The sequence below is a fragment of the Carcharhinus amblyrhynchos genome, chromosome 2 (assembly GCF_965287045.1).
Source record: "Carcharhinus amblyrhynchos chromosome 2, sCarAmb.v2.hapA, whole genome shotgun sequence".
NCBI lineage: Eukaryota > Metazoa > Chordata > Chondrichthyes > Carcharhiniformes > Carcharhinidae > Carcharhinus > Carcharhinus amblyrhynchos.
In genome coordinates, this window is record NC_137325.1 from 50,720,309 (window position 1) to 50,732,625 (window position 12,317).

The window sequence follows — 12,317 nt, forward strand, 5'->3', positions numbered from 1 at the left end:
CAAAAGTACTGAATTAGCTGTAAAGCAATTTGGGATATCATCAACATTATTCTATAAATGTAAGTTATGTCTTTCTTTCATTCCAGCAGACAATGGCTTCAGCAATGGTGCAATTTGGGGCCCATTGCTGATTCTCTAAGGATAATTAATCACAGAGCAATCAACTGATGTTTGGAGAGTGGTTACAAAGAAACCATTACATTTACAAAACAAATCAACTCTAGCTAGTACAGTTGTACCATTCTGACCTCTCTGATGCCATCTCATAAATGGCATCTGCCTATTTTAAACTAATGACAATCAGACATTTACCAGCAGATCAGAAAATGTAGATTGAATTGTTGATTATTCCTGCCCCCCCCCCACCCCAAAAGAAGCTGTCAGACAAATCATGTTGTACACTGTGAATTTACAGTTTATCTGGGGTAGGATTTGTAAAACTTTTCCTTAAGTAATATCCTAGTGACGTAGGGATTTCAGTGTCGGACTTTGCATGTATAATACATTGGGTGACAGTGAGTCAACACACTGTCGTCCAACACTGCACCCCTACTCCCTGGTTGTTAGTTTCTTGCATTCTTTTTGATGGTGTCCAAGTTTCACAAGATATAGCAAGATGATGCTATATTGACACTGTGCGTCATTCAAATTTTGCCTAATTTAGGACATAATGAAAATTTAGACTGCTATTTATCTGCTGATTTAAATTCATAAGATAATTTTGAGAATTGCACGGTGTTTTAATTTCGTGGCACTAAATTTTCAAGTGATGTCACTTCACTTGCCTTCCACCAACCCCTCGAAATGTGGTCAAACAATTTCAAAGCAAATATTGGCATGATGTCTGTTTCCTAAGGTAACAGCAAATATTGTTTCTTCAAAGTTCATACAAGTTCCTAAACTACCAAACCGTTCTCAGAATCAATCAGAGAAAATTTATATTTGGTCCACAGTGTCCATGCTGCTAAATAAGAACATAAGAACATAAGAAATAGGAGCAGGAGTAGGCCATCCAGCCCTTCGAGCCTGCCCCGCCATTCAATAAGATCATGGTTGATCTGCAGTGGCTCAGTTCCACTTTCCCGCTTTCTCCCCATAACCCTTAATTCCCTTGTCTATCAGAAACCTATCTACGCGTGACTTAAATATATTTAGCGAGGTAGCCTCCACCACTTCAACGGGCAGAGAATTCCAGAGATTCACCACCCTTTGAGTGAAGAAGTTCCTCCTCAACTCTGATCTAAACTGCACCACACCGCCCCCCCCCCCCCCCCCCCCCCCCCCCAAATCTTGAGGCAAACTCCACACAGACCGTGACCCAAACCAGGAATTGACCCCAGGTCCCTAGCGCTGTGAGGTAGCAGGGCTAACCACTCTATCACCGTGTTGCCCCAGTTGATATAGTTTTAGTTGACATAGATTTAATAGTTTTTGCTCAGAGGCAGTTCCACAGCCTCATTCTTTGGAGTGTGGGGAGGGAAGTACTTATAGCCTGCCATCTTGCTTTGCACCATTGTGTTGCGATGAAACCAGTGTATTGATGAAAATGTTCCATATGCTTGTTTTGGGACTTTGCCAGTTGTTTGGCAATCATTATTTCATGTAAAAGGTGAAATTCATTCTAGAAAAATATTTCATGTGCAGAGTGAAATTTGTTATAGAAAAGTATGAAATATTGGGCACATTTTTTAAAAAATGCTTTGATTACATATTGAGTGGGTGGAGCTGTTGACTACATAACAATCAAAAGGGGGGACAAAATAATGCTATATAAACTTAAGAACACCCTGGTAAAACTATTAGACCATGGACAGCTTTGGTCACTGAGTCCCAAAGTTAGACATTCAACCTCTGGAGTTGTTGTAAAGACGATTGAGATTGATTCCTATAATAGAGAACTGAGTTATGCAAAATAGGGGAAAAAAAATGACAATTTTGCCCTGGAAAGATGGCCATCTGGCTACCAAGAGGATTTTTGAGTGATATTTGTAATAAAAGATTAGTCAGAAAATGACTACAAACCAAGCCATGATAGTGGGGCTGGAGAGTTGAGGTTCAAATTTTGGCCTGATGTCAGGACAATTTCTCTCGTGAACTATATGTTTAGTAATGAAAGTCCAGCTGGGGTAGTATAGGCTGTCATATAGAGGTTTGTGACTGCGTAGGTATGTTTGTGTTAGACTTAGCCACTTCATTAAGGTGATGATGTTCACGGTACCCTCTTCATACCTATATTGCTCTGTAATTTATCCCTGTTTCTCACCTAAGTTATCTAAATTGATTTCACACTCCCTTTATCCCTTCCCCTTACATAATTCAAGCATTTCTCTTTACTCCAATATTCAAGGATGTCATCAGTGGTTCCTTCTGTGTGGGTACAGCATTGAGACTAACTTCGTCAAAGTCAGAAGTGGCATTTTTTTGACATTTTAGTGTACATAACCCAAATGCCAGTCTGATTTGGTGATTATTTCACCATTTTCAGGATTAGGAGACCCCATATTGACAGATGATTATCCATTAAACTGAAGTATAACAAAAAGGGTTCTCGGTTCGAACCCCAGACTTGCTGCATCTAATTAAATATAGCATTAGCAAAGACACACCAAGTCAAAAGTACTGAAGACTCATCCAGGGAATGGCCTTTGACGCTGATCCCAAAGAAAATGCATTGCACAAACTCAAAAAGGTAATATGTTTAGAAAACCTATTCAACATTTGGTATTTAATAAAAATATGTTGAGTCATTCTCTCCAAGTACAGTATTGGATGCCACAGTGGGGTCCCTCTGATTGGGGTAGCCAAGATAGGCTATTAATACCTTTGCCATTGTGACTAAATTTAAAGTTGCTTGTCTAATGGTTTTGGATATAGTTTTAATATTTGTAATAACTCTTCATCAAAGTCCTAGATTCATGATGTTTCAATCTTAGGCAGCTTAATTTATTTTAACTTTTTATCTAAAGATGAAGGCATTGAATACAATGATGATAATTATTTAACTTTGTTTCTCTTTTTAGAAAGGTATAGATCTCGCAAGCAAAGCAGCTCAAGAAGATAAGGCAGGAAACTATGAAGAAGCCCTACGATTATACCAATGTGCAGTGCAATATTTTTTGCATGTTGTTAAATGTAAGCAGTTAAACAAAGGGTCTTGTTTTTGCTGCATTTTTAAACCTTTTTCCTATTAGCATACCTGTAAAATAATAAAAGTAAAATAATTTTTAAAAAGTAAAGCACAAAATGTCATCCAGATGTTTAAGGAACAATAGGTCATTAAGTCCATTGTTGACTTAGGAAAATAGGAGCGCAAGGACCCTGCTCCACCATTCATTATAATAGTGGCTGATCATCCAACTCAATAGCCTAATCTTCTCTTCCCTACCCCCCACCCCACCCCACCCCATCTTTGATCTCCTTCATCTCAAGTGCTATATCGAACTGCTTCTTGAAAATATGTAATGTTTTGGCCTCAACTACTTTCTGTGGCAATGAATTCCACAGATTGATCACTCTGAAGAAATTTCTCCTTGTATCTGTCCTAAAAAGTCTACTCTATACCCTGTGACTGTGACCTTTGGTTCTGGACACCCACACCACCTGCTTGAACATCCTGCTTGCTTCTATAAAAACTTTCACAGATTTGCTCTTTATAAAGACTTTTCAATTTGAATGAAGTGGAACAGATTGTAATCTTTATACTAATTTATTAAAGTAAAAAGGTTCAATTGAGAGAATCTACTCTTTAATCATTAATTCTGCTTTTATACTATACAAGAAAATTGCCACCTAAAGATAAATCTGCCTGTTACTTGTTCAGCCAATGTCCAGGAAGACCTATTTTTCAACCGGTTATTCTGGCAACTGACCTTAAGCCAACTAATACATTTGACTCCCTTGCTTTCAAGTTTCAGTTAACTACATTACCTTCACCTTCAGAGCAGCTATTGCTGGCAAGGATCTTTTATAATATAGGACCACCCTAATTTAGAGAATGAAGTTAATGTTTTTCTAATAAAATAATTTGGCTCCTAAGATGAGGAATGATTTTTCTGTGGGATTTAGTAATGGGAAAGTTTCAGCAAGAGTGATGACAATGTACTGAGGTTAAACATAGTGATCTATTACATAAGACAAGGACCAAAATACTACATTAGAAAGAGATGAACTGTGAGGAAAAATTAGTGAAGTAAACTAGAAAAAATATTGACAACAGCAATGAGAAAAGTTTAAAAAAGTAATCAGTAGAATCCAGGAGGGATATATTCTACTTAAACAAGAATATGTTAGCCAATAATGCAACACCAAACATGAATTGAGAAAAGGTGAACTTGAAACTAATGAAATATCAGCACCCTGGCAGTTACTATTGACCAGAAACTTAACTGGGTGAGCTATATAAATACTGTGGCTTCCAGAGAAGGTCAAATACTGGAGAGTAACTCACTACCTTACCCAACTCAACCCAAAGGCATAAGTCAGGAATACAATCCATTTGCTTGGATGAATGCAGTTCCAACAGCAAAAAAGAAGCTTGACATCATTCAGGACAAAGCAACCTATTTGATGGCATCTCATCCACCAGCTTAAACATTCACTCCCTCCACCACTGACGCAAAATGACCAAGTGTACCATCTAAAATACGCACTGCAGAAACTTGCCAAGTCGTCTTCAACAGCACCTTCCACCCCTGACTTCTGTCACCTAGAAAGACAAGGGTAGCAGATGCGTGGGAACATCATTGCAAGTTCCCCTTCAAGCCATACTCCATCTGCCTTGAAAATGTATTGCCATTCCTTTGCTGTCACTGGATCAGAATCCAGTACAATACTTTTTTCAGTTCTCTTCCTAACAGCACTGAGGACGTACTTGCACCATATGCACTGCAGCTGTTCAAAAAAGTGGCTCATCACCACCTTGTCAAGGGCAGTTAGGGATGGGTAACAAATGCTGGCATTGCCAACATCACAGCCCATGAAAGTACAAAAATAAAAGCACGCGCTGAGTATTTATTCAATAAAGGAGATGAGAAATAGATTAAGAAGTAAGATTACAAGAAATTATCAGAAACTATATAAAACATTGAAATTGCAAAGGCAGGAATAATTGATAAATTAATTAAACTTGGAGAATATAATACCCCTGGATTTGTGCATATTACAATAAATTGGGGAAGAGATAAACTAAAGTAATTATGGAGCCGCAAGCAGGAAAGATGATAGAGATACAGGTAGCAGAATGGAAAGCTAACTGACTAGAACACAAAGTAGATGAAAAGACTGGTCAAAGGTAGGAAGTGATGTTCTTCAAGGAGCAATGATAGGGCCACTGTTATTCACAATTTACATAAATGAATTGGATTCCAGAATTAAAAGTATGATTTCAAAATTTGCAGATGACACTGAATCGGGGTGGGGGCAGTGGATGGTCCAGATTTTGTGTTCATCAATATTGGGACCTACTAATTTAGAACTAAGCTACTTATAAAGGTTTAACAGTGAGAGCTTCTGCTTTCTCAGCATTAGTGTAATTTTCTGAATCTGGCACCAAGTGAAGAGGTTCTTCAGTGGTTCAGCAACACTGATGTCAAGAGTAGTTTAACCAGCCAATCAGATTGAATTGGCCTCCTGGAAAGCAAACCAGGAAGTGAAATGTACATATTATCTCTCACTTTAAGTGACATGGAGAATGAATTGACACATGGACATGGGACCGTGGGTAGAAGGTGAAATGTCATCAGCTTAAAAATTATTTGTTTTAATGTATAGTTTTTTTATCGTAAGAGGAAATTGACATTCCAGAAATATAAACATTTTTCAGGACAGAAAGGTTTTTCAATAGTAATTATGAAGCTCTTATATTGTTAAGCATGAATAATAGCATAATTATTGACAGAAATTTGTTGGTTTCCACGTTCATCTTCACATGTCTGCACTGCAGATAGTTTTGCCAGTCACAGGAATACTGATAGTTGATATGATGGTTTCACTGCTTTTACAATTGCAAAATTCTTGAACTTAAATCAATCAACTTGTACTTGTTTATTTGGTAGGAAGAAATAAGATAGTGGCATAAATAAATGGGGGTAGTGGCGATATCAGTACAGTTTTGTAAATCACTAAAAGTAGCAATGTTGATTAAGATATTTAAATAAAAAGCACTGGGGATAATTTCTAGAAGAACTGAATGAAAATCTGGATCGTTAGATTAAAATTGTGTAGAATCTTGGTGAAACAATACTTAATCTATCGTTCAATTCTGCCCTATATTATTAAAATAGTAGAGAACACTGGACTACATGCAAAAAAATATACAAATTGATATATATCTTTCGCGAATGATTATGCCTTTTAGACTGGGGCTAATTTGATAAAGTCTTTAAAACTGTCAGAAAGGGTTTGACAGGATAAGCATCAAGCATATGTATTCACGTGTTAGGGAGGTCAAACCTGGCAACATGAAGACAGTTACTAATAAATCCTTCAGGCAAAACACCTTTACTCAGTGTGACTAGAATATTGAACTTGTTGCCACATGGAGTAATTGAGGTGAATAATTTTGCCACATTCAAAAAGAGCTAGATAATTACAAGATCTGCTGATCGTTAGATGAAACAGAGTTTGAAGATATTTCCTCGGCTGCTTGAGTGCATAGTTGTTCAGAGAAATACTCTGCAGAGGGAAAACAGGCCACAAACTTTTTTTTGTGCTCAGGTATATGGCCACATGTCAATCTTAAAGGGGCCACATAGTGCAACAAGCTGGTTGCATACTGTAAACAGAGGTTAAGAGGGATCACTGCACGTGAAAAGCAATTGGTGTGGATCAATTGGGCTGAAAGGACTGTTTTTGTACTGTAAATCTTATGCTCAATCTTGTATCGATTCGGTGTGTTTTTAATTTTGCGTTTCCATTTGCCCCTCACACCAGTCTGTAAGCAATAACTAGGTGTTAAAAAGCAAAGGGGAGATCATTCAAGTTTTCTTCAAGATTAGTAAAGAGTCATATTATTCTGCTTCGCAAACATTCTTGCATTCATGACATGCAGATTTCTCTATAAACAGGCTCGCAGGGCTTGCGAATCAACAATAAAAAACAAGAGCTTTAATAATTATAGTGAAGGAAGGTAATTTTCTTGATAGTAATAAACTGCATTTCTTCACTTTATGTCAGTAAGTGGAATTTAATATTATTTTTAATTGTTAGATGAAGCTCAAGGTGCTAAAGCAAAAGAGAGCCTTAGAGCAAAGTGTACAGAATACCTTGATCGAGCTGAAAAACTAAAAGAATATCTGCAAAAAAAACAAAAGGTCAAAAAGCCAATTGAAGAATCAAACACAAGTGATGACAAGGGGTATGTATAAAAGTGTATTGTTTTCTGTTCTGAAATGTTTCTCAGCAGTTTTATATAAGATGATATAGGAGACCATTCAGGTGGGGTAGTGATAGGAGACTGCGTAGTCAGAATACATAGTGTTCTTTGCAACCATTGGGAGTTCCAGAAGTTTAACTACATCGTAGTTCTTACATGGACCATGGCAACTGGGTTGTGCCAGGGTGAAGGACATCTTGTTCCTGGAGAGGACCTGGACTTGGAGTGGGAGGGGGAGAATCCAGTTGCCATTGTCCATGTAGGAACCATGACATTTTAATTGTGACCTTAATTTTAACTATCTTGGATAATAATTGTGGTTTGTTAGTTGAACGATGTGCAAATTATCATAGGGACAAACATTTTCATAAGTATATGACTGACAGAGTAGTGTGGGAGAGGGGATTTGGTTCATGGTGCAGTGGCAGCAGTACTGGAAAAAGGGAGCTGTTCTACTGAGGTGGGCTCCACTTTAACTGTGATGCATTCAGTGTCTTGTATAATTAGAACTGTGGGTAGGACTTTAAACTAATTAACAGGGGGTTTTCAAAGATTCAGGAAAAGATAAATTCAGAATCAGTGAGTAATTTCAAAGCCGCAGAACGAAGGATTAAAATAAACAGTGTGGGTCGGGAAGGACAAAAAAGTGAAAATGTGATGGGACATTTGTGCTAGAGTGGCATCAGGGAAAAGTAGAAAAACTGTCAACTTCACTGCATGAAGTTGTTGCAGTAAAACAGAGGAATTAATAGCACTATGCAATGATGTTCTAGCCTTGATAGATGATATTTAACCAGTGGTTAAGAAACATGGCATTTGTCTCTGTAAGTTAGCTGTAACAAGTGTATGGTTTAGGAACTGCTTTGGCACTTCTTGATTTCTCCCTTGGGAAGGCACTTGATTTCTGGTCTGTGCTTCTCTGCTGTTATACATTAACATTAGGAGCTCAAACAAAGTGGGGAATTGTACTTGGATAACTCCTGTGGCTCATTTACTTCTGGAATTTTTATATAAACACTGTTCTTTGTATATGATGTGTCACTCATTTTAAAATGTATTGTTTGCTACATAGTATAATATAAGTCATGGGTTTGTGTTGTCAGCAAATTTTACTGGATTTTTATTGCAGGAATGAGAGTGATGGCGAGGCTGACAATTCTGAGAAGAAGAAATTACAGAGTCAACTACAAGGTAACTTGAAAAGATTAGATATTAAATGTAACGGTTACAGTGTTTAGCAAGTACACATTGTGGGAATTGATTCCATAATTTATTGTTCAAACTGGTCCTTAGAACACTATGGGAAAATTAATTTAATATCTGCAGGTATCTCTTTCTTTTTCCTAGAGTAATGTTGTTCCTGTAAACAGTAAATGATTATCTTTGTTTCTTTAAACTCCTGATTATCTGCATCTTTTGGAAGTTCTGACTGGATGACATTGTCAGTGAGTTATGAATTATGTTGATTAGTTCAAATTTCTGATGAACTATTTAAAACCAATCTTTTTAATATCCTTCCAAATCTTTTTGGTGACTGTAATTGATCTGTCACCGCACAGCACCATAATCTTTGACTTGCAGAACAAGCAGAGGAGCTGCTTGTGAAATATATTCCCCTTGCATACCATTTTATTGAAATGTATGCAATATCAATGCAAGGTCAACTTAGGAAAAAGGATATAAATTGGTCATGGTCATACGGCTACATAATTATTTTGTTCAGCAGAGTGGTGTTGGAAATGGGGTCAGAACTGCAATTTGTTTAATATTCTGTCAGGTTTAGAGAATGGAGAAGGATCTGCAGGTGTTAAGACATCAAAACCTGTACCTGGACTTTGAGGGGAATATTCCATTAGCAGGTGAACGTAATATTCAATGTGCGTTTCAACTGATGGCTATGCAAATTTTCTTGGATATCAGTCAAGGATAGGAGCCATGGTAGCTTTTATTTGTTTTTTGCCTTTCCCACTATTCCAAATCCACTCATTGTTCTCTGAAGCACTTTGCTACCTTTAAAAGCAATACGTAAGTGCCAGTCTTTTTGTTTTTGATCTTGTTTAGTTTAAATCATCAATATGCAGGATGATTTCATACCAGCTTCCCCATCCTGTAGGAATCATAAATTCTCAAAATCCATAGCTACTGGTGGTACTGAACCTCCCTGCTAAAATGGTAATGCCAAAAGTAAAACAGATAAAGGAGGAAAATTCTCATTTGAACTCCTTTCTTAAAGAGGTGATCCCAATGCAACTGACGAACTTGTGTTTCTTTTGGCTTTATATAAATTACTTTTATTGTATAGGTGCCATTGTTATGGAGAAGCCAAATGTGGGTTGGGATGACGTTGCGGGTCTAGAAGGTGCTAAAGAAGCTCTTAAAGAGGCTGTGATTTTGCCCATCAAGTTTCCTCATCTCTTTACAGGTTGGTAACATTTCACAGGATTCTCTCGTTAAAAATCTTACAAAGGGTATACATTATCATTGAAATATGAGTGTTCCTCGTGCTGTTCCCATTGTCGTGTTCCTGCTATAAACTCTGTCCCTAACAAGTGACTCCATCCCTCTCCCTGGAAGCAGACTGTTTGCAACCTTAATCCTTAAATGAGAACCTCCTCTCACCTCCATAACATCCTTCCCTCCCTCAGCTAATTTGATGTTGAAACACACAACCATGCGTTTTCTACTTCTGTTGACTATTCAAATGCATTCCTGGCCAACGTTCCTCATTCTACCATCCTTAAATATGAGAAAATGCAAGTCTCCACTCGCATCCTGATTTGCACAAAGTCACTCACCCATCATCCCTGTGTTAATTGACCTATGTTGGCACCAGTTAAGCAGCCCATCGATGCACAATTCTCATCCTCGTTTACAAATCCCTCCGCAATCTTAGCCATCCCTACTTCTGTAATCTCCTCCATTCATAGAACCCTTCCAGTTATGTACAGTCCTCCAATTCTGGCCTTTTCAGCATCACAGATTTTAATCAGTCCACCATTGGTGGCTGTACTTTCGCTGCCAGTGCCCTTACCTAAGCTTCTCCACCTCTCTTCCTATACTACTTCTTTTTGGATTCTCCTTACTTACGGTCATTCATTCTAATAGCTTCTTGTATGCTATGTTAAGTTTTGCTTCATAATGCTCCTGTGAGATGCCTTGGAACATTTAATTGCATTAAAGGTACTACAGGTTGTTAAAATATCAACTCTTGCCTGCTGCATTTATCTCTGATTATGCTCTAAAAATATTTTAATGGATATGTTGGTGTTAAACAACATAATTAACCTGTCACCACAACCTGTCGTATTATTCGATAGCTCTGTAAATCACTGATTCCTGGAAAAAGTGATTTCTATTTCTATAGTATCTTTCACCCCACAGGAAATCCCAAAGCACTTTACAATCATGAAGCACTTCCTGAAGTGTAGTCACCATTGTTATGCAAGAATGCAACAGCCAATTTGTGCACAACTAGCTCCCACAAAACATCAATGTGATAACTACAAGATAATCTGTTTTTTGTGATAATTGATGAATAAATATTGGCCAGATATTGGGAAAAATACTCAGCAGATCAATCAGTATCTATCAGGGGGAATCAAGAATTTGCAATTATCTTTCATCAACACTAGTGAAAAAAAGAGACAAATGGAAATCCTGGTGGTGAGACAAGCAGAGTTTGAAGGTGGTCATTCCTGAAAGAGAAGTGGCAGTGAATATTTTTAATACATTACCACAAGACCTTTTTTGTACATCTCAGAAAGCAGAAGTTTGTTAGGACATATCATCCAAAAGAGAGCAACTCTGACAACGTAGCCTCCTTCAGTACAGAGCCTAGATTTTTATGCTTTGTCTCTGGAGTGAGATTTGAACCACAATCTTGATACTCCCATCAGCTGACACCTTTTATAATTTTCTAATTTCTGAGCTATTCATTTCATATTTCACAGTGGCATGATTATAACCTGTTCATTTTTCTTTATTTTATGATTTAATTCGAGGCCTGAGCCTGTCTGAAATGTCTGCAGTTGATCTGATATTTTTACCTCTATACATTCAGTGCCATGTAGCTTTCAGGATATTCCAGTATGTAATCCAGGTTAGAAGAGATTGAAGGTAGAACAGTTTGCAGCTTCACCCTGAAAGAAGTCTTTAAACAAAAAAGGAGGTCATATTGGTATTCAGTCTGCTAAAGACTCTCATTTGACATATTAGCACAGTGAATTAACACCATATCTCTGAGTTGTTTGTTTGAAAAAAATGACTTTTTTTGTAATTTGGAATGCTCGACAATGACCATAGCCATTTAGCAAATAGACCCCAGAAGGTAACCATCATTTCAAAGTCACACTGATTTGCATATATAAGCATCATTGATATTGGCATGTCAATGATGGATGAACCATAAGTTTCTCTAAATTGATAATCAACATTTCAAATCATCACAATGTTGCAGACTAACACATGAAGAAAATTGCTGAGCCTTTGCTAAATACATTTGAAAGTCACATTTAAACAACACTGGCAATGACCACATTGTTTCACTCTTTGTTGTCTTTGTAATGTATTAACGTCATGTTAGTTATGATGGAAAGGTGACCTCGGTCGGATGACCAAAAGACTCCTAGAGAGCCGGCACAGAACTATATCTTAGAAACCATGCACTTACTATGAAGTCTTATAAATAGTATAAATAAACAGATTGTAGAAAAATTATGTACTGGCTATCATGGACAAGATTCTCTGGCCTCCCACCCATGTTTTCGGCTGGCGGGAGGTGGCGTGCTGTTTGCTAACATGGGGGTCTCTGTTCCCGGATTCCCATTGGCGTCACCCCATGCTGGCAGGAAACCTGTGGGTGGGGGTGCGCTACTGGCGGGACCAGAGAATTCAGGCCGTTAAATTTCTTGTGGACTAAATTAACCACTTCAAACCACTTCTTAAA

General features: G+C 37.6%; 1 protein-coding gene across 1 annotated transcript in view; it reads left to right on the forward strand.

The window, feature by feature from the left end:
• Positions 1–12,317, forward strand: part of LOC145354285 (vacuolar protein sorting-associated protein 4B) — a 32,651-nt gene that overhangs the window by 2,195 nt on the left and 18,139 nt on the right. Inside the window, exons 2-5 of the mRNA XM_080205388.1 lie at positions 3,021–3,132; positions 7,207–7,354; positions 8,502–8,563; positions 9,675–9,794. Coding sequence (XP_080061514.1) covers positions 3,021–3,132; positions 7,207–7,354; positions 8,502–8,563; positions 9,675–9,794 — 442 coding nt within the window. The remainder of the gene's footprint in view (positions 1–3,020; positions 3,133–7,206; positions 7,355–8,501; positions 8,564–9,674; positions 9,795–12,317) is intronic.